Source organism: Chelonoidis abingdonii, chromosome 21 (assembly GCF_003597395.2).
Source record: "Chelonoidis abingdonii isolate Lonesome George chromosome 21, CheloAbing_2.0, whole genome shotgun sequence".
Classification (NCBI taxonomy): Eukaryota; Metazoa; Chordata; order Testudines; family Testudinidae; genus Chelonoidis; species Chelonoidis abingdonii.
In genome coordinates, this window is record NC_133789.1 from 9221314 (window position 1) to 9243622 (window position 22309).

Genomic DNA, 22309 nt, shown 5'->3' on the forward strand with positions numbered 1-22309 from the left:
CGGCTTTAATAAATGGATACAATAAAACATAAAATGCTATACCTCATGTATTATGTCGTTTCTATTAATAGAAAAGCATAGAGATATTATTTTTTCCATTCTTGGCAAAAAATCTTAAAAATTCAAAACTACCAGCTGATTCTCCTGCCTGACACTCAGCATAAAAATCCTAAACTCTATGTGCTTTGTGCTGCTAACATTTTAGAGCACATTTTTGCAGCCATGGACATAGTCTACGCCTGGTGTAGGATTAGATTTAGAATAATACTGTAGAAAGGCAGGAGATTAAACAACAAACACGGTCCTTTCAAAGAGCACACAACACACAGAATAAAACTGAATCCACCCAGTCAATAAGATTTATGGTTCACTTTTACACAAACCTCAGCAGACTGTAATAGCAAACTGATGGGACTAAAGGTAAGTAGCTCACTGCTGAGCAACTGCAGGTAGGAGAAAAAGGAATACAGTGTTTGATCTAATTAACTCAAGAAATGAAGGTTACGCTCCTGTAATTGGGGTTCTTCAAAATGACCTCTGCACACACATCACACCCACCTCTCTCTCTTCCTCTGAGCCCTAATTAATTACAGATTCGGGGAGGCAATGAAAGGTACAGAGTGGATTGGCAAGTCATGCCATACCTCCACTGTATAGCCTCGCCCCCTGAACATTCAGAGTCTGGAGGAGAGGGATAGGGGGCGCAAGAGGGCTCCAATGGACGCTGCTACAAAGAAGATTCCACTAGTCTAAGCAGGAGTCAGTGCACCCCAAAAGTGGGAAAATGCAGAGGCCACTCAAAGAAGAAAATCCACTTACAATATGCAGAAACATCATCTTTCTAAATAGATTTCCACCCTACTCATTTATACTCAGAATTCCTCAGAATATTTAGGAGCTTTGCTTTAAGACAAACAACAAGATTTATAATTTTACGCTGTGAAATGGAGCAATAGTTAGTTAAATTGTCTCCACAGGTTTCTGCTGAAACCTCTGCAGTGTGCATAGGTATGGAGATTGACATCTGCTAGATCTCCTTCTATAGGCTGGTCGGCATGGTGACCAGCATTTGCTGTGCACTTTGCTCTATGCTGATTAGTGCCTGGGAGGTCCTGGCTTTGTCTAGAATCACTCCCCTCTCAGACATTGCCTCCCATGTCTGGATTCAGCTCATATTTACATTTTATTCAAACCTATAAACCAAGATATAAACCAATCCTGGTACTTGTTTCCAGAATGTTTAGAGGCATAATCCAAATTTGTATGTAGGAAGCACAGACCTAGAATGCACAATAATTGTATTCAGTCTTTATTTAAATAAAATTCAACCAGTGTAGTTTATATCATGTACACAAGATCTGAAGTTTGGAATGCTTCAAATAATCCTGCATGAATTTAGATCGAACCCTACACTGACACTGACCTTAGCTGCATCCTCACAGTTTATTGCTAAAATGGTCTTTTAATTAAAACATTTCATAATGTGGTCAAAAAAGGCAGCAGGTGATTCCCCCACACAGAGAGGTTAGTCATGCAGTGTGACTCATGCTGCTGTAATCTTCATCTTCACACTACAGAATTATACCTACAATGGGGGAGGTTTTTAAAGATATATATGATAAGCATCTAACTCCCACTGAAAGTGAATGGGACTTAGATGCCTATCCATCATTTGTGTCTTTGAAAATATCCCCATGTGTGTTAAAATAAAGCAGCACAAAAACTTTATAACTATTTAAGATGATTCAAATGTTCTATAACATTCAAGAGTTGAGACTGCCTCTATTACATCATAGATAGTATATTTAACAACACATATTTAAAACTGATTTAACTTTGTTTGTTAAATTTTGATATCAATTTAAAACAAACTTTTAAATCTTCCCTTGATGCTGTAATGCCACTCACAGGACACTTGATGACAAAATCAGCAAATTAGACTCTCCCACTAACAATCTCCCCAGTGATATTGTATTAGGTTAATGACACCTTGATCCCCTTGCATCTGAAGAAGTGGGTTTTTTATCCACGAAAGCTTATAACCAAATAAATCTGTAAGTCTTTAAGGTGCCATCGGACTCATTGTTCTTGATCCCCAACAATACCTCTTTAAACCACCACTACATAAGAACAGCCATACTGGGTCAGATCAAAGGTCCATCTAGCCCAGTATCCTGTTTTCTGACAGTGGCCAATGTCAGGTGCCCCAGAGGGAATGAACAGAACAGGTAATCATCAAGTGATCCATTCCCTGTCACCCATTCCCAGCTTCTGGCAAACAGAGGCTAGGGACACCATCCCTGCCCATCCTGGCTAATAGCCATTGATGGACCTATCCTCCAATCTGGTTATTTTTGAACCCTGTGATAGTATGGGCCTTCACAACATCTCCTGGTAAGGAGTTCCACAGGTTGACTGTGCGTTGTGTGAAAAAAAACTTCCTTTTGTTTGTTTTAAATCTGCTGCCTATTAATTTCATTTGGTGGCCCCTAGTTCTTCTGTTATGAGGAGTAAATAACACTTCCTTCTTTACTTTATCCATACCAGTCATGATTTTATAGACCTCAATCATATCCCCCCTTAGTTGTCTCTTTTCCAAGCTGAAAAGTCCCAGTCTTACTAATCTCTCCTCATATGGCAGCCGTTCCATATCCCTTAAAATTTTTGTTGCTCTTTTCTGAACCTTTTCCACTTCCAATATATCTTTTCTTGAGATAGGGTCACCACATATGCAAGCAGTCTTCAAGATGTGGGTGTATCATGAATTTATAGAGAGGCAATATGATAGTTTCAGTCTTATTATCTATCCCTTTTTTAAAGATTCCCAACATTCTGTTCACGTTTTTGACTGCCACTGTACCTTGAGTGGATGTTTTCAGAGCACTATATACAGTGACTCCGAGATCTTTCTTGAGCGGTAACAGCTAATTTAGACCCAACATTTTATATGTATAGTTGGGATTATGTTTTCCAATGTGCATTACTTTGCATTTATCAACACTGAATTTCCTTTGCCATTTTGTTGCCCCGTCACCCAGTTTTGAGAGATCCGTTTGTAGCTCTTCGCAGTCTGCCTGGGACTTAACTATCTTGAGTAGTTTTATATCATCTGTCAGAGGGGTAGCCGTGTTAGTCTGGATCTGTAAAAGCAGGAAAGAATCCTGTGGCACCTTATAGACTAACAGACGTTTTGGAGCATGAGCGTTTTCGTGGGTGAATACCCACTTCGACGAAGCTCATGCTCCAAAACGTCTGTTCAGTCTATACAAAGTGCCACAGGAATTCTTTGCTGCTTATATCATCTGCAATTTTTGCACCTCTACTGTTTACCCTTTTTCAGGTCATTTATGATATGTTAATTAGGGACTGGGCCAGTCCCTGGGGAAACCACTATTTTACTTCTCTCCATTCTGAAAACTGGACTGTTTATTCCTACCCTTTGTTTCCTATCTTGTTAACCAGGTTATCAATCATGAGAAGATCCTCCCTCTTATTCCATGACAGCTTACTTGCTTAAGAGCCTTGGGAGTGAGATCTTGTCAAATGCTTTCTGAAAATCTAATACACGTTATCATGGATCCCCCTTGTCCACATTGCTTGTTGACCCTATCAAGAATTCTAGTGATTGGTGAGACTGATAATTCCTTTACAAAAAAATTTATTGACTATTCCCCCAACAAATTATGTTCATCTATGTGTCTGACAATTTTGTTCTTTACTGTAGTTTCAGCCAGTTTGCCTGGTACTGAAGTCAGGCTTACAGGCCTGTAATTTCCGGGGTCTCCTCTTGAGCCCTTTTAAAAAATTGATGTCACATTAGCTATCCTCCAGTCATTTTGTACAGGACCTGATTTAAATAACAGATTACAGACGACAGTAGTCCTGCAATTTCACATTTGAGTTCCTTCAGAACTCTTGGGTGAATACCACCTGATCCTGGTGACTTATTACTGTTTAGTTTAAATGTTTGTTCCAAAACCTCCTCTAATGACACTTCAATCTGAGACAGTTCCTCAGATTTGTCACCTAAAAAGAATGGCTCAGGTTTGGGAATCTCCCTCACATCCTCAACAGTGAAGAGTGATGCAAAGAATTCATTTGGTTTCTCCACAATGGCCTTACTGTCCTTGAGTGCTCCTTTAGCATCTCGATCGTGCAGTAGCCCCACTGGTTGTTTAGCAGGCTTCCTGCTTCTGGTGTACTTCAAATTTTCTTTGCTGTTACTTTTTGACTCTTTGGCTAGCTGTTCTTCAAATTCTTTTTTGGCCTTCCTAATTATATTTTTACACTTCATTTGCCAGAGTTTATCCTCCTTTCTATTTTTCTCATTAGGATTTAATTTCCACTTTTTAATGGATGCCTTTTTGCCTCTTACTGCTTCTTTTACTTTGTTACTTAGCCATGGTGGCTCTTTTTTGGTTCTCTTACTATGTTTTTTAATTTGGGGTATACATTTAAGCTGAGCCTCTATTATGGTATCTTTAAAAAGTTTCCGTGGAGCTTTCAGTTACCAACCAGTCCAGCTATAGTCACCTCTTGGACCTCACCCTGTGCTCCACTTAGGACTAAATTAAGAATTGCCTCTCCTCTTGCGGGTTCCTAGATCAGCTGTTCCAAGAAGCAGTAATTTAAGGTGTCAAGAAACTTTATCTCTGCATCTCTTCCTGAGGTGATATGTACACAGTCAATATGGGGATAGATGAAATCCTCCATTATTATTGAGTTTTTTTATTTTAATAGCTTCTCTAATCTCCCTGAGCATTTCACAGTCACTACCACCATCCTGGTCAGGTGGCCTGTAAAATATCCCTACTACTATATTCTCATCATTCAAGAATGGAATTACTATCCATAGAGATTCGACGGTACAACTTGATTCATTTAAGATTTTTACTTCATTTGATTCTATGCTTTCTTTCACATATAGTGCCACTCCCCCACCAGCACGACCAGTTCTGTCCTTCTGATATATTTTGTACCCTGATATTACTGTGTCCCACTGATTATCCTCATTCCACCAAGTTTCTGCGATGCCTATTATATCAATAGCCTCATTTAATACGAGGCACTCTAGTTCACCCAGCTTATTATTTAGACTTCTAGCATTGGTATATAAGCACTTTAAAAACTTGTCACTTTTTAGCTGTCTGCCCTTACATGATATAATTGAATCGGGCTTTTTTTTTTTTTTTTAAACTTTCTCATCAGATCCTACAATATTCAACATAACGATGCAAATGGACACTCTGGTCCAGTCAGAATACAGGGGAACAGGCCTCAAATTCAGTGTTCCTACAGTAAAACAAGTAGTGTGACATCAGTTTTCTGGATGTTGCTGGAAACTTCCTCTGTCAGACACAAAATCTTGCTTCCTTGGAAAATGCTTTTCTGACCTTTAGGGGAAGGATATTATCACTTTATTATTATTATTATCACTTAGTAATGAATAATATTATTAGCCAAAGGGAATTATATTATTACTTAATTAAGCATGCATTATTATAGCAGTAATAGAAAGGCCCCTCTGCTTTCTTCTCCAATAATTTCAGTAGTTCCATCAGAGGCTAATCCTGGACAGGGCTATCACTACTTAATTACTCTATCAAACATTTACATTCTCTTTCCAAGTTCAATTATAGTATTTTTAAATTTACAGTGGAAACTGATTCCATGGAAACCACATTGCGCTAAAATTGTATAAAAAATCATGACCTTTATTTAAGCAGGTCTGTATTCAAAAGAATAGTCCTATTTTATGGAACACTTTGTGTACACCCACCTAACTCCCATGTTAGCACTTACGCTATGAATGACGGGAGAATTTGTCTTTTATTTATTACTAATTAGAGTATATACAAAGAAAAAAACCTGAAAAACCTTGATTTTTTGACTTCTACATGAAACTTAAACATTGCTAAAAATAAATCCTGAAAAAAATGAAATTAATAAACCCTGACAAATAGAAGCCTTATGTATAATTAAGTCAAACAGAAAACTGTAAAAGATTTGAGCTATGGCTTAGGAATTTAAAATTGTACTCAGTTTGATAATTGGTATGTCAAGATGTAAATGAAAATGGCCACATGAACCTTCGATGCCTGTATTGCATATTTTAAGGAAACCCATGAAGAGTTGTAAAGGAGGACTGTCCAGGGAAGCAGATTTAGGTGGAACTCTGGAGAATGACATACAGACAGAATCTATACCTCATTCATTTAAACTAAGTGTCTCCAGTTGAGATTGTTTTGGCTCCCAGATGCCTCAGCAATAGCCATTACACAAAATGCACAAACAAATAACTGAACAACAGCTAAGGTCCATCGGAAAAAAGCGCTATGTTGTATTTCTCCAGATGCTCCCCCAACTGCTTACCCTCCTATCTGGAAAGAGTAATAGGCAATTCAGACCCCTTGCAGACTTGGTGTTAGGTCTTGAGGGTGATGCATGACAGTGATGATGTTATGAACAATACTTTCTCCTTGGAAATGAAGTTAAATAACTTTAAATAGTACATCAAATTACCACAGTACTGAATTTAATCACATTAAACGTTTTTAGGGTTATGCTACCATCCGTAAGATTCCATTGTAAGTATGCACACCGCATCTTTCACATTTACCAACAAGATGTTTCAGGTTTTACTGTTTAGCATTTGATCCTTTCCCAGACTGTGGGATAAATGTCTGCCGCAGTTACAAAGACAAAACCACAGAGGACAAAGATGTTTCACTTTTGTTTACTTTCTCTGAATCTCTCCACTGACTCCTTTTTTCCCATCATACCAAATTTATGCTTCACTTCCATAGTGTCAAGGCCTCGGGCATGCTCTATTTATCTGTTCTTGTCTAGTACTGCATCACCCTTGTCCCAGCACTTCACCAATGATATTAGCTTATTTCTGCTTCCACTTGGTGCCACTTCCATACCATCATGTCTTCATGGAGAACTGTCTCTGAACAGATCCATAAGGCCAATCAATACCTTCTTCGTATCCTTCTGTTACACCAACAAGGAATTGGAAACAGTACTGTGGAAGGGGAAGTATAGTTGATATATATTTAATAAACAAAAAAATCCAAAGGTTTATAATGTATATAAAAAGGTACACATTTTTGTTACGTTCCTCTTCCCCTTCTTTCACAGGCTGTTGGTCACAGAATCACAGAAATGTAGGACTGGAAGGGATCTCAAGAGGTCAAATAGTCTAATCCTCTGCACTGAAGGCAGGAGGACATAACCACTAGATCATTCCTGACATGTGTCCGTCTAACCTGTTCTTAAAAATCGCCAGTGACAGAGATTCCACAATCTGCCTAGGCAATTTAGTCCAGCGCTTAACCACCCTGACACTCACGAAGTTTTTCCTAATGTCCAACCTAAACCTCTCTTGCTGCAATTTAAGCCCATGCTTCTTGTCCTATACTCAGAGATTAATAAGAACAATTTTTTACTCTCCTCCTTGTAACAACCTTTTATGTACTTGAAAGCTATCAGGTCCACTCTCAGTCTTCTCCAAAAAAGAAACACAATTTTTTCAATCTTTCCTCATAGATCATGTTTTTGAGACCTTGAATAATTTTTGTTGCTCTTCTCTGGATTTTCTCCAATTTGTCCACATCTTTCCAGAAACATGGCACCCAGAACTGGACATAATACTCCAGTTGAGGCCTAATTAGCACAGAGTAGAGCAGAATTACTTCTCATGTCTTGCTTACAACAACCCTGCTAATACATCCCAGAATGATGTTTGCCTTTTCTGCATCAGTGTTACAGTGCTGACTGATATGTAACTTGTGGTCAGCCGTAACCCTCAGATCCCTTTCCACAGTACCCTTTCCAAGGCAGTCATTTCACACTGTATATGTGCGCAACTGATTGTTCTTTCTAAGTGGAGTACTGTGCATTTATCCTTATTGAATTTCATCCTATTTATTTCAGACTATTTCTCCAGTTTGTCCAGATCATTTTGAATTTTAATCTTATCCTCCAAAGCAATGCACCTCTTCCCACCTTGCTATCATCCACAAACTCTCTAATGCCATTATCTAAATCATTTATGAAGATATTGAACAGGACTGGGAAGGAGCAGGCTGGAGCACCCCTGGAGAAAAATGAGTGGGTGCTTAGCAACCACCGGCAGTGAAGCTCTCCTCTCTCCCCCCAACTTGTGCCTACCAGTGGCCCCCATAGATCAACTCCTCCCCCTCCCTCTCAGTGCCTTTGGCACACTGCAGAACAGCTGTTCCGCAGTGTGCAGGAGGCACTTGGAGGGAGGGGGAGGAGTGGGGAGGGGGTGTGCTCGGGGGATGAGGAGGCAAGAGGCGGGGTCGGGGTAGAGTGGGATGGGAAGAGGCAGGAAAGTGTCTGAGTGTAGGGGTGGAGTGGCGGTGGGGTTGGGGGTGGAGCCGGGGTGGAGCCTGGGCTGAGGGGTTGAGCACCCCCAGGGAAAACTAGAAGCCAGCGCCTGTGCTGGGGACCCCACTCACTATGCCCTTCCAGCTTGACTGTGAACCACTGATAACTATTCACTGGGAATAATTTTCCAACCAGTTATGCACCCACCTTATAGTAGCTCCATCTAAGTTGTATTTTCCTAGTTTGTTTATGAGACAATATCAAAAGACTTACTGAAGTCAAGATATACCACATCCACTGCTTCGCCCCATCCACAAAACTTGTTACTCTGCAAAGAAAGCTCTTAGGTTGGTTTGCCGTGACTTATTCTTGACAAATCCATGCTGATTGTTGTTTATCACCTTATCTTCTAGGTGTTTGCAAATTAATGGCTTGATTATTTGCTCCATTATCTTCCCAGGTACTGAAGTTAAGCTGATTGGTCTGTTATTCACTGGGTTGTCTTTACTCTCTTTTTTATAGATTGGCACTGTGTCTGCCCTTTTCCAGTCCTCTGGAATTCTCCCATCTTCCATCAGTTTTTGAAGATAATCGCTAATAGCACTGATATCTCCTCAATCTTCACCTTGAGTACTCTAGGATGTATTTCATCAGACTTTGGTAACCTGAAGACATCTAACTTGTTTATGTAATTTTTTAACTTGTTTTTTCTCTGTTTGAGCCTCAGATCCTACCTCTTTTTCACTGGCGTTCACTATATTACACATCCAATCACACTAAACTTTTTGGTGAAAACTAAAACAAAAACATTAGCACATGTCCCATTTCTACATTTTCTGTTGTTATCTTTCCTCGCTCACTGAGTAACGGGCCCACCCTGTCCTTGGTCTTCCCCTTGCTTCTAATGTATTTGTAGAACATTTTTTTCTTACCTTTTACGCCTCTATCTAGTTTAATCTCATTTTGTGACTTGGCCTTTCTAACTCTGTCCCTACATACTTATGTTATTTGTTTATATTCATCATTTGTAACTTGACCTAATTTCCAATTTTTGTAGGACCCTTTTTTGAGTTTCAGATCATTGAAGATCTCCTGGTTACACCAAGGTGGTCTCTTGCCTAACTTCCTATCTTTCCTAAGCAGAGGGATAGTTTGCTCTTTTGCCCTTATAATAATTTCTCCGAAAAACTGCCAACTCTGGTTTTCCCCTTAGACTTGCTTCCCATGGAATCTGACCTACCACCTCCCTGAGTCTGCTAAAGTCTACCCCTGCGGCTGCAGCCAGGCTCAGTGAGCTTGGGCTTGGGGCTTCTTCACCCATGGCTCCTGACAGGACTCAGGGTGATTGGGCAGGGACTACTGCCCCTGGGGCTTCTTCTGCGAATGGGGCACCCATTTTTCTCAGGGGCCCACAGATTGACCAGGGGACCCTGCTTTAATTTGCCACTGCCCTGGACTGGCAGTTAAGAACCTCCAGCACCCACCCACCTTCATCTCCAGGAACCTCCTCTAGCTCAGCCCTGATGTCAGCACAGGAGTGAGGATGGCAGGCAATCTTGGGACTCCCTCTCTAAAACTGCAGAGAATTCTTTCTTGGGTGCTGGCTGGTGAGTCTTGCCCACATGCTCAGGGTTTAGCTGATCGCCATATTTGGGGTTGGGAAGGAATTTTCCTCCAGGGCGGATTGGCAGGGGCCCTGGAGGTTTTTCGCCTTCCTCTGCAGCGTGGGGCATGGGTCGCTTGCTGGGGATTCCCTGCAGCTTGAGGTCTTCATAATCTCATTTTGGATTTCATAACTCAAGTCATGGGTTCGGGGTTTGTTATAATGTGGTATTGGGCGGGTTTTTTGTGACCTGCCTTGTGACAGGGAGGTCAGACTAGATGAATCCATATTGGTCCCTTCTGGACATATGAGTCTATGAGCTTTGCAAACCCCCTGATCCCATTTTAGATCTGGACCCCCACTGTTAGAACATCCTGAAATTTCAGATGTAAACATCTGAAATCGTGGAATTGACCAATTAAAACCCCCTCTAACTGTGAAATTGACCAGAATGGACTCTGAATTTGGTAGTGCCCTAGGCCAGTGTTTCTTAAATGTGGGCACCATGGCCGCAAGCAGCCACCAGTGGCTTTTCTCGCTTCCACAGCCTCCTGGGCTGTGACTGGCAGGAGGCGGGCAAAGCAGTGGCCTCTCCCCCTCCCTGTTGCTCCTTGGTATTGTCTGCTAGGACTGCAAGCAGGGGTTGGGCCCCGCCCTCGTCTGGAGACAGGTGGGGCACAACGCTGGAGGAGCTGGCAGCTGGCGAGTTCCCCATCTTCCCAGGGGTAGTGGGGTGGCAGGTTCCAACCCCAGGGCTTTGGGCTCTGGCTGCACAGCTTCAGGCTCCATCCCCATCCCCCAGCCACGGGGCTTTGGGCTCTGGCTATGGGACTTCGGGCTCTGGATCCCCACTGTCTCCCCCAGCCCCTGCAACTCCATCACTCCTGGTCCCTATTGCCTACCCCGACCCCCAATACAGGGTTTCATTTGTTCACAGGCTTGCCAGGCTGAGTAAGTCCTCTGTGAAGAGTGATACTTTACATTTGTTAATATCACTTTTCACAACAGACTTACTAGAGAGCAATAAATAAATGATGATTTGGACGTGTCTATGTGCATATTTATTTGTTTTTCCTAAAGCTAATTACCTATTTTTTAAAAAAAGTGTGAGAGTGGCTACCAGCAAGAGTTGGTGGCCACACTCTGAGGCCACTGAAAAATTTGTCCTGAGAACCATTGCCCTAGGCATAGTCAAAGCTTCTTCTGGAGGAGAATCCAAGCCGCTTTTCTTCACAGTGGCTTGGGGTCTGGGGAGTTGTGGTGCAGCTGGCTCAGGGCTCCTCCAGGCTGGTGGGGGGTGGGAGAGTTGGGGCACCTCTGGCTGTGTGTGGGGGGGGGGTGCTCAGGCTCCGGCCAGCTCGGAGCTCCTCCGGGTGAAAGGGGGGGGTGCAGAAGGGGCAGAGCCAGGGGCTAGCATCACCAAAGGGGGGCTCCACCTGCCACCCATGGATGAGCAGAAGATAAACAAAGACATCTTGACTCCCATATAAAATATAATATCCAAGCACTGAAATCTAATGTAGAAGGTTCCAGCATTAAAATGCATGTAGCTCACTGTTACTTGTTTGTTGATGTAAATCTGAATGCTCAGATGCCCTCTAGGACATTTAACAGTCCAAATACAGCTAATTAAAGCAGCAACATCTGGTCATAATGAAACAACTTTCCTGCACTCGCGTACTAAATCTAAAAATAAAGACTTTTTTTTTCTGTGAAGTGATGATAAATTTACACACAACGGCTAACCTTGACACATGCCCCAAAAACTCTCCTGTCTGCACTACTATACACACAGCAATATGGTAGTGCTCACAGATCACATTTATAAGCCACATGAAAGCTGTGGTCTTTGGGAAAGAGATGGATGGGCAGATTTATGTCTCAACAGCATACAGAATACAGATCTTTCTACATAGGTAAATAAATTTTCATTTTGAGTATGAAACTATTACATTATTGTTTTAATTTATCTCATGCATTTCTTTGTTTGGAAGGGATACTAGCAGATCCTTAAAGATCTAGTCTATTTTTTATATTTATATCTGATTATTCCCCATATCCAAATGATATCAAATTCCAAATTCAAAACAGTTTGGATTTTAGGTTCCAGTTTTGATGCATCTCTAATTATTATTATTAAATACAATTGGTAGCATTAATGTAATATTAAGGTTGAAATATTCGGTAATCAATGTCAAGAAAGTCTAAAAATTAAAAATGTATTCACAACGTTAACTTGGTACGTAATTTTCAAAGGCTTTCAAGGGAATTGGATACCTCATGGGAATAGACTACGCTGTAAAAAGGTACAATGTAGCCAAATTAACATTGTAGGAGAAACCATAATCTTTTAAATTTCCTAACTATTGACTGTTTGACATTTAAAATAAATGCCGCATTGACACAAAGTTGTTTTTTTTATTTCATTTAAAAATATTAGGTTTGATGACCATAGTAATTTATTGGTCTTCTAGGGTCACAAACATGAAAGTTATGGAAAGGAATCAGGGATATCTTTTCCACCAAATAGCTTTCAGTGCGCTAGACAGCTTCACTGCTCATTGTCTGAGGGCTATGTCTACACTACTGCGGTAAGCCGACATACACTACACTGCGACGTACCTTACTCTTCTCGTCAGGGGGTAGAGTACAGGGATCTATACTCGAGAGCGATCTGTTGTTAATTTGGCAGGTCTTCACTAGACCCACTAAATTGACCGCTGGTGGGTTGATCTCAGAGTGTCGATCTGGGCTGTAGAGTAGACCTGCCCTCCAATGCCTAATTCTGATGGATAAGCCAGAATTGCATTAATGACATATATTGCCTTCCATTCAAGACTATGCTCTCACTTTCCAATTGTCAGGAATGATACATAGTCAATGCTGATAACCACAGGTGGTCTCTGCTGAGAATACCTCTGTTCACACCAGAGATCAACAATGAGTGGGGCTCACACCTAGTAATTATGGCTTTCAAAAAATAACATTAAGAAACAAGAAAAGAGAAATCTGATTCAAGGAGCTGACAACTGAGAACCATCCACAAGACTAAACATTATCTGCTTCTGATTTTTAGTTAATTTTTTAAATTAAAACTGTTTTTGATTTAGAGTTTTATTTTCTTAACTGAACATTCTGCTATTTCCCCACCCCACGCCCACATTTTGGGAAGGTTTTCTTTCCTTCCCCTTCCAGCTTTTTTACTAATCAGACCTGAATTCCAAAGTTTTGCCTCAAATCCCTCCCCAGGACCTAGTAGGAAGCTTGTACCTGAGACCTCTTTATGAACCCCATGCCTGTCAGACATGTACTAAGAGAAGAACAAACTACATGAAACGTTCGCCCTGTAATTGGCTGCAGTCTCAGCGGCCCATTTAAAGTATGCAACGTTGGTAAGTACCCTGCCAGAAAGAAAATGTTTAGTGCCACAACCATTTGGACATCAGTGCTGAGGATATGTTCCGTATTTCACTAGCCACCAAAGTTATATTTGTACCAAATGCTAGAATATTAATTCCACATGGTCCATAGGAAAAGGCTCCAAATATTTCTTTTTATTATGCTGACTAAATTGAATCCTGCAGTGTACTCACACCATTCCTGATCACTGATTTGTCCATTCTGTTAAACTGATGCCTGGCCAATACATATTTTAATCTACACCATCAAGCCACGGCTGCATATCTTTAGAGAAGAAAAGAGCACTGAGATTTTGCTAACTGCGTTTTCTAAAACATTTAAAAATAATTTTCATGTGTCATTGATTAGTCACATGATACATACCAGATACTTATTTAACCTCATTGATTCCTGATATTGTCTGATGAACATATCAAGAGCCCCTGTTAACATTTATTTAATAATCCTCAGCATACAGCACTCCCCAAAGCAAGTCACAGAACTATGGGAGCTACCAAGAGTCAGAACCATAATAAAGCCCCATACAGCTGTGTCTCTAGCGACGCCATAGAAGGGTAATTAACTATGGGATCCTAATGAGTTCCCAACCACAACCTTTGCATTCCAACTTTTGCAAGAGGACAGTGATCCTCCATCTTCAAAGCCTATTTAGTAACAAAGGAGAAAAATGGAGAACAAGAAAGTAGATAAAAACGAATTAGGGTGAGAGAAGACAGAGGACAGGTAAACAGTATCACAGCCCTTACATTTTACAGACTAATTCACTGGAGGACAGATGATTGGAAAGGACTCAGAAGAAGAGGGACAAAAATGTGACTAATTAGCAGGCCAGGGTTTGTGCGCACAAACTGGAGGATCCTGGTTACTTGCTTGGCTTTAGTATTTGTTACAACCACAAAATAAATTAACAACATGCATTTTTATATCTGACAATCTGTCAACCCTTTGCTGGGTTTTCTGTTCACTTTTAATGAAGAATTTTACAGAATCGAGGCTAGAGTCCCATGGTAATATCCTGAGCTTGAGATAACTTGTTGGAGTAAATTAAAATCTATATTTCTATGGAAAGAATTAGGGAGGCAAGCAGAGAGTGTATTTTTAGTGCTAAATGAGAGACTGACAACACATAAGCTTTCCAAACCTCTCCAGTAGAGCCCTAAACACACATTTCAATCCTGATTTGAAACACACCTGCTATTCCAGTCCTGGGTCCCGCCATAGCAGAAAATGCCAATCATACCAAAGTAAGGCTGACTGAATAATATGAACAAATGCACAAAATCCACACAGCTGAGATCCAATCATTTATTTCACTTTTGCTCCTAACCTTCAGATTTAAACCCAGGTCTTCAGGAGACACGCTTCTGTACCATCTAGATCACTCTCCCTTATACAAACTGAATTCTTAGTTGTAATTTGATTTTGTTGAAGTGCCTGTTAGAAAATTATTTGGCTTGCAGACTCCTTTCTCTTCAAAGAGAACAAGAACGCTTTCTGAGCTACGCTGGCAGTACGCATCCAGTTCATTATTAGTATTAAGCTGTGTGGTGTACTTGCCAGTTTCCATTTTAGGACCAGCAGCTGGAACACACAGATATCTTGCTGTCCAATACAAAGCCCATACTGTACTAAGCCACATATCAAGAGTATTGGAAATATCTAGAGAGCAACGCCGGGACATGAGTGACTTTATACTTATTAGAATTGAAATGTAGATCTGAGGAACACAGTATTGTCAACTGTCATCTCCTTCTATCCTATGTTAAACAGCAGCATGCAAACTTTGGTATATTAAATGCTTGAGAATCTTGATCCTATCTTCCTTTTATTTCATTTAGATTGCAAGCTCTTCAGAGAATCCTATTTTTCTGTTAAGAACCTCACATACCTTTAGCAGTATATAAATATCTATTTTTTAATGGAATACCTCCTTGGAGATGGTTGAACTATTTTTATCAAGTTTTCATAAAAATCAATGAAGCATGGAAAACTTCAGCCCAAAAGGCTAAAGTGTACAACAGTTACAAGCAAGTGAAAACAGGGGACTATAATGGAAAGTGTTGGGCGATTTTATAGATTATAATGGAAAGTGTTAGGCACGACTGCAGTGCCTATATTAATAATAGTAGCAGTACTTTAGTATGCTAATGCAAGAGTTGTAGCACTCAGGAATTCTCCATCCAATCCTCTGTCCCCAAAATATTTCCTATAGAGGACAAGAAGAATGTTTTACATAGTAAATTACCATTGACTTTCCCTTTTCTGGGATGGGAACATGACGACAACACTGGCGAATGTTTTAATACCCTGTACTTAGTTCTACAATACACTTCTACTTCAGGGTACCTTGCAACTATTATCTTGCAGGTTAAGCTATATTAAGCTAAACTAGCCTTAAATTCCCCTGGCTCATGACAGTCAAATGAAAAGTGCACTCAGTATTCCGTTTATAACCTGCCACTTGTACAAAATATTTTTCCTGCTCTGAGCCTTTAGTATTAAGCTGGGGAAGGAATGCAAATCCCCTTCTCAAACAGATTGGTTTAACAGATAAAATAGACAGAAGGAAAGAGTCACTTGTTTAATGTCTACCCATTGAATCTCTCCATAAAAATTAAAATTTAGGCACGAGAGGCATTAGTGGGTTAAACAACAGTCATAATCTTTGGCCCTCAGATCGGAAACCGCTACTTGCTCCACTAAAGTCTGAGAACCATCTCAGCAAATCCCCAAGACGTGACACACTAAGACTGAGGCCAAGTTTAGGATTTCCAATAGGCACAACAGCTCAAAGACCTGGTCATTAGAACAAGCCAATTTGACACAATTTCAAGGAAACATTTGGAACTTTTGAACACTCAGAAAAAAATCCCATATCCTGTGAAAAGAAGAGACTTCCAAATAGTGGTATTATCTATAGTGCTTTCCCTCCCTCCCTCCCCTTTGTTAAGATAGCGTGTCACTACAACAAAAACCAGAAACAGACATCAAATATGAAACACTGTTGCTATTCACATGCTGGCTTAACTGAAAAAGAAAAGAAAATATGTGGTGCTGCATGTTTTTTTAAAAGTGTGTCTGGAAAACAATTTGATTCTGTTCCTACAATAAAGTTTAATGTTTTGGATGCAATCATTGCAAATTATGAAGGCTTGGCAAGCTGCTCAGTTAGAACATATGGAAATTCTGTCTGTCAAAGTTTGCTTTCTTCGCTTACTGCCTGCCAATACATTTTTATAACTGTATCACCAGCCAATATGATTTCATTACAAACCGTGATCCAAGATGACACAAAATCACTTTTCTCTTTTAGTCAAGGGTTGTGCATTTTGTACAAATTCCCATCAGAATTAAAACCGGCCAACCCTGCAGTGCCATTGGATTGCTACATTAGAAACCAGTCTAGCATGGACTGATGGGCACGTTCCAAACTGCCTTACTTGAGACAGCAGGTCAGCTTCTCAAGGTAAAAATAAACACATCACCCAGAGGAGAAGAGGAGAGCTTTATGGACTCTTAACAAGCACTGCACGACTTGCAGACACACAAACGTAGGAAGGCCCTGTGGCAAACCAACAGCAGGAAGCTGTCCCACACACCTAAAACACAGCTCAAGACTCCAGCATCTTTTCAGTGTATGCTCATTCCAATACTGTTGTTACAGTATGTCTGAGGGCACCAAAAATCAAAACCAAAAAACCCCTCCAAACCCAAACCTTTAACCATGATGCAGCTTTTGCAAGCAGTAACAGCTGAAATGCAAACAAACAAAAGGAAAAAATAGGGTGCAACAGGCTGCAATGTTGACAAGTACATATAACCTGCCAGCACACAATTCTGTATAGAGCAAACTAAATAGACATCGAAGTTTGACGCATTTGCTTTCTAGGCAAATATCACTGCAAGAGCAACCAGAAAGGGTACTTTAACAACACTCCATGTAACTCCCTTTGCACTGTTCCTCACAGAAGCATGGCCCAGCCACTGCCAAAATTACAATCATCTAAAGAGATCAGTACTTGAGTCTATTGCTACACCTTCTCTCAAGTTTTCTTTCCCTTCTTATTTCACAATCCTAGGAAGAAACACACTGTAAGACAAGAGGCCACCTCATCTCTCAGTAGTGAGGTAGCACTTCATGTATATACTCAATCATAAGCCGGTTCATTTACAAGCTGACTCCCCTATATGGGTAAATAAAAATGGCAAATTTTTATGACCATTCACAAGCTGACCCTATAATTCAGGGATCGGGAAACTTTGGCTCCCGGCCCATCAGGATAAACTGCTGGCAGGCCGAAATGGTTCGTTTACCTCAAGCGGCCACAAGAACGGAGGTAAACCTAAGTAAACAAAATGTCCCGGCCTGCCAGCAGCTTACCCTGACAGGCCGGGACAGCTACTGGTGAGTAAATTTTTTTTTGGAGGGGAGAAGCTGAGGGTCAGCGGAGTAACCCCTGTGACCACCCCCCACATGACCCCACCCCATGTAACCCCTCCCCACCCCCAGCCCAGGACCCACACAGTCTCCCCATCCCATCCCTTCCCACCTTTCCTGGGGAGGGCCAAGGGAGGATTTCTCTGGCCTGGCTGCAGCCTGCTCCGGCGTGGCTACAGCCTCCCCAGAAGACGAGAGACTCTGGCCCCTCCTTTCTAGCTCTGCTGGCTGTCCTGCCTCTCCTTGCTCCCTCTGTGGGGGGAAGGGGCTGTGTCCCACCTCTCCCTCTCTATACCCGTTCATAAGCCGACCTCCTTCTCTGGTGCTTCTCTTTTTTATTAAAAAAATTCAGCTTATGAATGAGTATATATGGCAATATGGGAAACTTTAGATGAATCAGATGTTTCCACCAAAATAACAGACAACTGCAGGAAGCACCATATAAAGTCCTATCCTTGTGGATACTACCTATGGCAAGTGGCCACGCAAAAGTCCTTCAGCTGGTCCTTACCTCTTAGGTCTTGTTGTATGCGGGCACCTGCCATGCTCTGCCGAGGCATTCGGAGGGACGTACGTAGGGGAGTGTGTCTCTGCTCATCCAGGTAAGCTAGATCCTCTAAGTGGGCTGAGCTGGTGGCTGCCAAGGGAAAGCAAACAGCTATCAGACCTGGCTCCAAGTCCTGGTATTCTTTTTCACACTAAACACTCATACATTTGTAACTATATTAAATCAGCACAACTGAGATGAAGTAAGTCTGCATGTGATATTATAGATGACGACTTTTGACCCTGAAGGGTCATAATCCTATGGTGGACAAAAATGCAAATGTAAAATATTAATTGAGAAGTTGTATACATATGGCATAGGCCTATAAGAATAATGTATGTTTCCTTCCAGTTCTTTGGTTTCTTAAAGGTAGAAATTACTAGAAATTTGCATAGATCATGCATGAAATAAAAGTTTGGAAAACACAGGGCACAGTAATTTCACACAGCTAGGGAATGATGAGGTGTTTTGGTACCACTTCTCTCATGCCCCCAAGATATTTGTTCTGGTTTGGTTTCCTGCTGATGCTCAGAAATGACAAGACAAATAGAAATGGAGATGCTTATAGCTGCCAAAACTTTCCTATTGAAAGGATTATTTAATTGCTTGTGCAAAGAGTTTAACAGATAAAGCCAAAGACTCTAGCTATATAACTGGCAATTTAATAATGCATTTTAAGTGAATGTCAACAAATCTCTTCTTCAATTATTTTAGATTTGCCTAATTTGGACATTAACATCCATCTATTCAGACTGTTAGAATTGCTGATAGAAAATTTAAACCTCCAGGCGAAAAGGGACTTGGCACAGATGATAAAGAGAAGAAAAACATGGTTACTTACCTTGTAACTCTTGTTCTTCGAGATGTGTTGCTCATATCCATTCCAGTAGGTGTACGCGCCGCGCGTGCACGTTCGTCGGAAACTTTTACCCTAGCAACTCAAGCAGGCCGGCAGGTCGCCCCCTAGAGTGGCGCCGCTATGGCGCGGTGATATATACCCTGCCGGCCCGCCCGCTCCTCAGTTCCTTCTTGCCGTTACTCCGACAGTGGGGAAGGAGGGCGGGTGTGGAATGGATATGAGCAACACATCTCGAAGAACAAGAGTTACAAGGTAAGTACCACGTTTTCTTCTTCGAGTGCTTGCTCATATCCATTCCAGTAGGTGATTCCCAAGCCTTACCTAGGCGGTGGGGTCGGAGTGAGAGGTCACCAGTGCTTACTCTAACTCTAACTATAACTACAACTACGGTATGCTAAGAACTATGACTAACTAACTAGACAGTAACAATTGACAAGAGAAGCTAGGGATGTGGAGGTCAGCTATGCCGCGCTCCACAGTTCCAACGAGCGACACGGCGGTAAGAAGGAACTGAGGAGCGGGCGGGCCGGCAGGGGTATATATCACCCGCCATAGCGGCGCCACTCTAGGGGGCGACCTGCCGGCCCGCTTGAGTTGCTAGGGTAAAAGTTTCCGACGAACGTGCACGCGCGGCGCGTACACCTACTGGAATGGATATGAGCAAGCACTCGAAGAAGAAGTCTCAGTTCTAAAGAAGACAACTTCACTATACCAACACTCTTTGTTCATGGTAGAACTTCATTTGCTTTATAACAATAGATTAAATAGGAGTAATTTATTGCACTCAGTTGAAGGCAACTCCACTGTGCGTCTATATGTAGATGCAATAATGATGGCTGCTAGAAAATGTATCCCTTACTTTGTGGAAAGTGTCAGATAATGCAGCGCAGATCATTTTATTTTTTCCAATCTCAAATTAAGAACTAAAAATAGACTAACACAACACCAGCTGGGAATACACCTGGGCAATACACCTGAGCTACTTCTGCAAGGACTCAGATACAAGCAAAACTTCCATGAGGCATCATATTAAACACACTGAAGCAGTAAACTGTTTAAAGAGTACTTTCATCCTGATGTGAAAATACTTAGATAAGATGCCCTCCTGCACTACCATGCTTACAGTTGGCATTTTTTAAAATCAAAATTGTGACATTTACAATGGTTATTTCAATGGTCAGTTAAGTGTCCATTTTTTTAATGAAGACACCCTCTGGTTGAAAAGGTTTATAAACAGGAGTTTTGTTATCAAAGAAGGGAAGCAGGCTTCCACTCACACTGGACTGTAAATGAGCAACAAACTGCAACATTTGCAAAGGGAGATGAGTGATTTGCTTAGCCAAGAGTTAAGAGCAGTTCAGGAAGGAGAGAGACCATCCAATATACTTTAAAAATATAAACTTGACTGAGATTTTGTATTTACAATCAACAGAGCACCCAAGAATGAGAGTGGGGGGAAGTCAGAAAACCAGAAAGGAAGAAGAACCAGTAGGCAGTCCCATCAGTAACCATTCACACATATTATACATTTGGAATAAATAACTCCTAGTTTTCACTGAAGGGAAACAACCAGACTTATCTTTCTTAGCAAGACTGCATAAATCAGGAAATGAAAGAGTATTTGTATGTACAAGGAGAGCTGACAATGGGAAGACTGGGGGAAAAGAGAGGTTGTTAATATACTATAACATCTTAGGAAAAGGATGTATAAGAACTGGCTTATCAGTCATCAGGTTTTCAGATCACATCTTAATATTCCTTTGATTTTTTGTAACACCTTCCATCCAAGTAGCTCAAAGCACATGACAAACAATAATTTTAAAAGCCTTCCCACTACCTTCTAGGGCTAGAAAGCTCAGATACAGATCAGTTATGTGATTCACTCAGGGTCTCACACCAAGTTAGTCATTTGTACTAGTCCTGACTCCCATTGCCCCGCTCTAACTACTGCAGATACTGTCTCTCTAGGCACTGTGACCTGAAGGCATGATCTCACGAGAGACTAGAATCCAAGTACAATGAGCCATTAAGAGATTTATCTCACTTATTTTTGTTTTCTCTTCTTCTAATTTAGAATAAATAAATGGTGCCCACAAACAGGCTCCAAATGGCCCTGACAATTGTATCAATTTACAAAACCAAAATGCCTTGTGGGTAGGTAGGAATTGACCATGCTTGCCCTGCGTTCCCCCTTTTCACCTGATGGACCATTCTGAATGCCGCAGGGCCTCCCGCTGGCCAATGTCTCTGATCTATTGTGGGTATGCCCTTCAAAGATTCCTCTCAGGCATAAGATCACGCGGACATTTCCTTTCTGAGCACATTACCCATTCTTCCCTCACCTCTCCTGGTTTTTTTTTTTAGTTAACTGCCACATGTTGTTTGCTGCAGGACTTCCTGTTTTGCTGGAGGTTCAACCAGCAATCTTTTCAGGACTAGGACTTTCCTCCCATCACAAAATTGGCACTAAGTAAATATCGGGTTTTCACTTTCATCAGAGCACACAGAAGGTCTGGTTTAAGGAAGGAATCTGTTTATACTTCAATTGTCACAAGTTTCTGTAGATGTGTACAGCAGATTAAGTGAGGTAAGGGTGCCGGAATGCCTTCACCGTTGCATTGGCTCAATGGCCTCTGGCTGCAGTCAGTGCTCTGCACTGCACAACAAGGAGCAGGCTTCAGTATCTAGCCCAGAAAGTGGAAGTTCTCATCTAGACCCACATCCCTCACCCAAGGAAAAGTCTAGGGATTCTGGGGATTGATGTCTGCTTGATTTGACAGAAGTGAGCTAGCCTCCTCCTTACGATTAGACCCTGTTTCCATGGCAATTTTATAATGTAACATGCTGGGCTTGCCCTTCTGGCAGAATGGGGACTATGCTGTAGCTCTGTTCTGGTTATGTTAGAATGAATCTAATTTTTAATCATATACACACGGTGTCTTGTTTCTTGCACTGGGTAGAGCAATGTATCTATGGTAACTTCAACACGCACTGGCTTTTCCATTGTACTGTGAGCACAGTTCTTTCAAATGCAGTATTTATCAGTGTTTCAGTTCAGTTTTTTAATGTAATTTACTCATTCTTGTT

The 22309-nt window shown here is 41.3% G+C and overlaps 1 protein-coding gene across 13 annotated transcripts in view; it reads right to left on the reverse strand.

Moving 5' to 3' along the window:
* The window catches only part of TANC2 (tetratricopeptide repeat, ankyrin repeat and coiled-coil containing 2), a 631424-nt gene that overhangs the window by 97665 nt on the left and 511450 nt on the right, over nt 1-22309 (reverse strand). For all 13 annotated transcript variants that reach the window (XM_075059590.1, XM_075059589.1, XM_075059588.1 and 10 more), the window contains one exon: nt 18328-18453. In XM_075059590.1, the coding sequence (XP_074915691.1) occupies nt 18328-18453 (126 nt within the window). The remainder of the gene's footprint in view (nt 1-18327; nt 18454-22309) is intronic.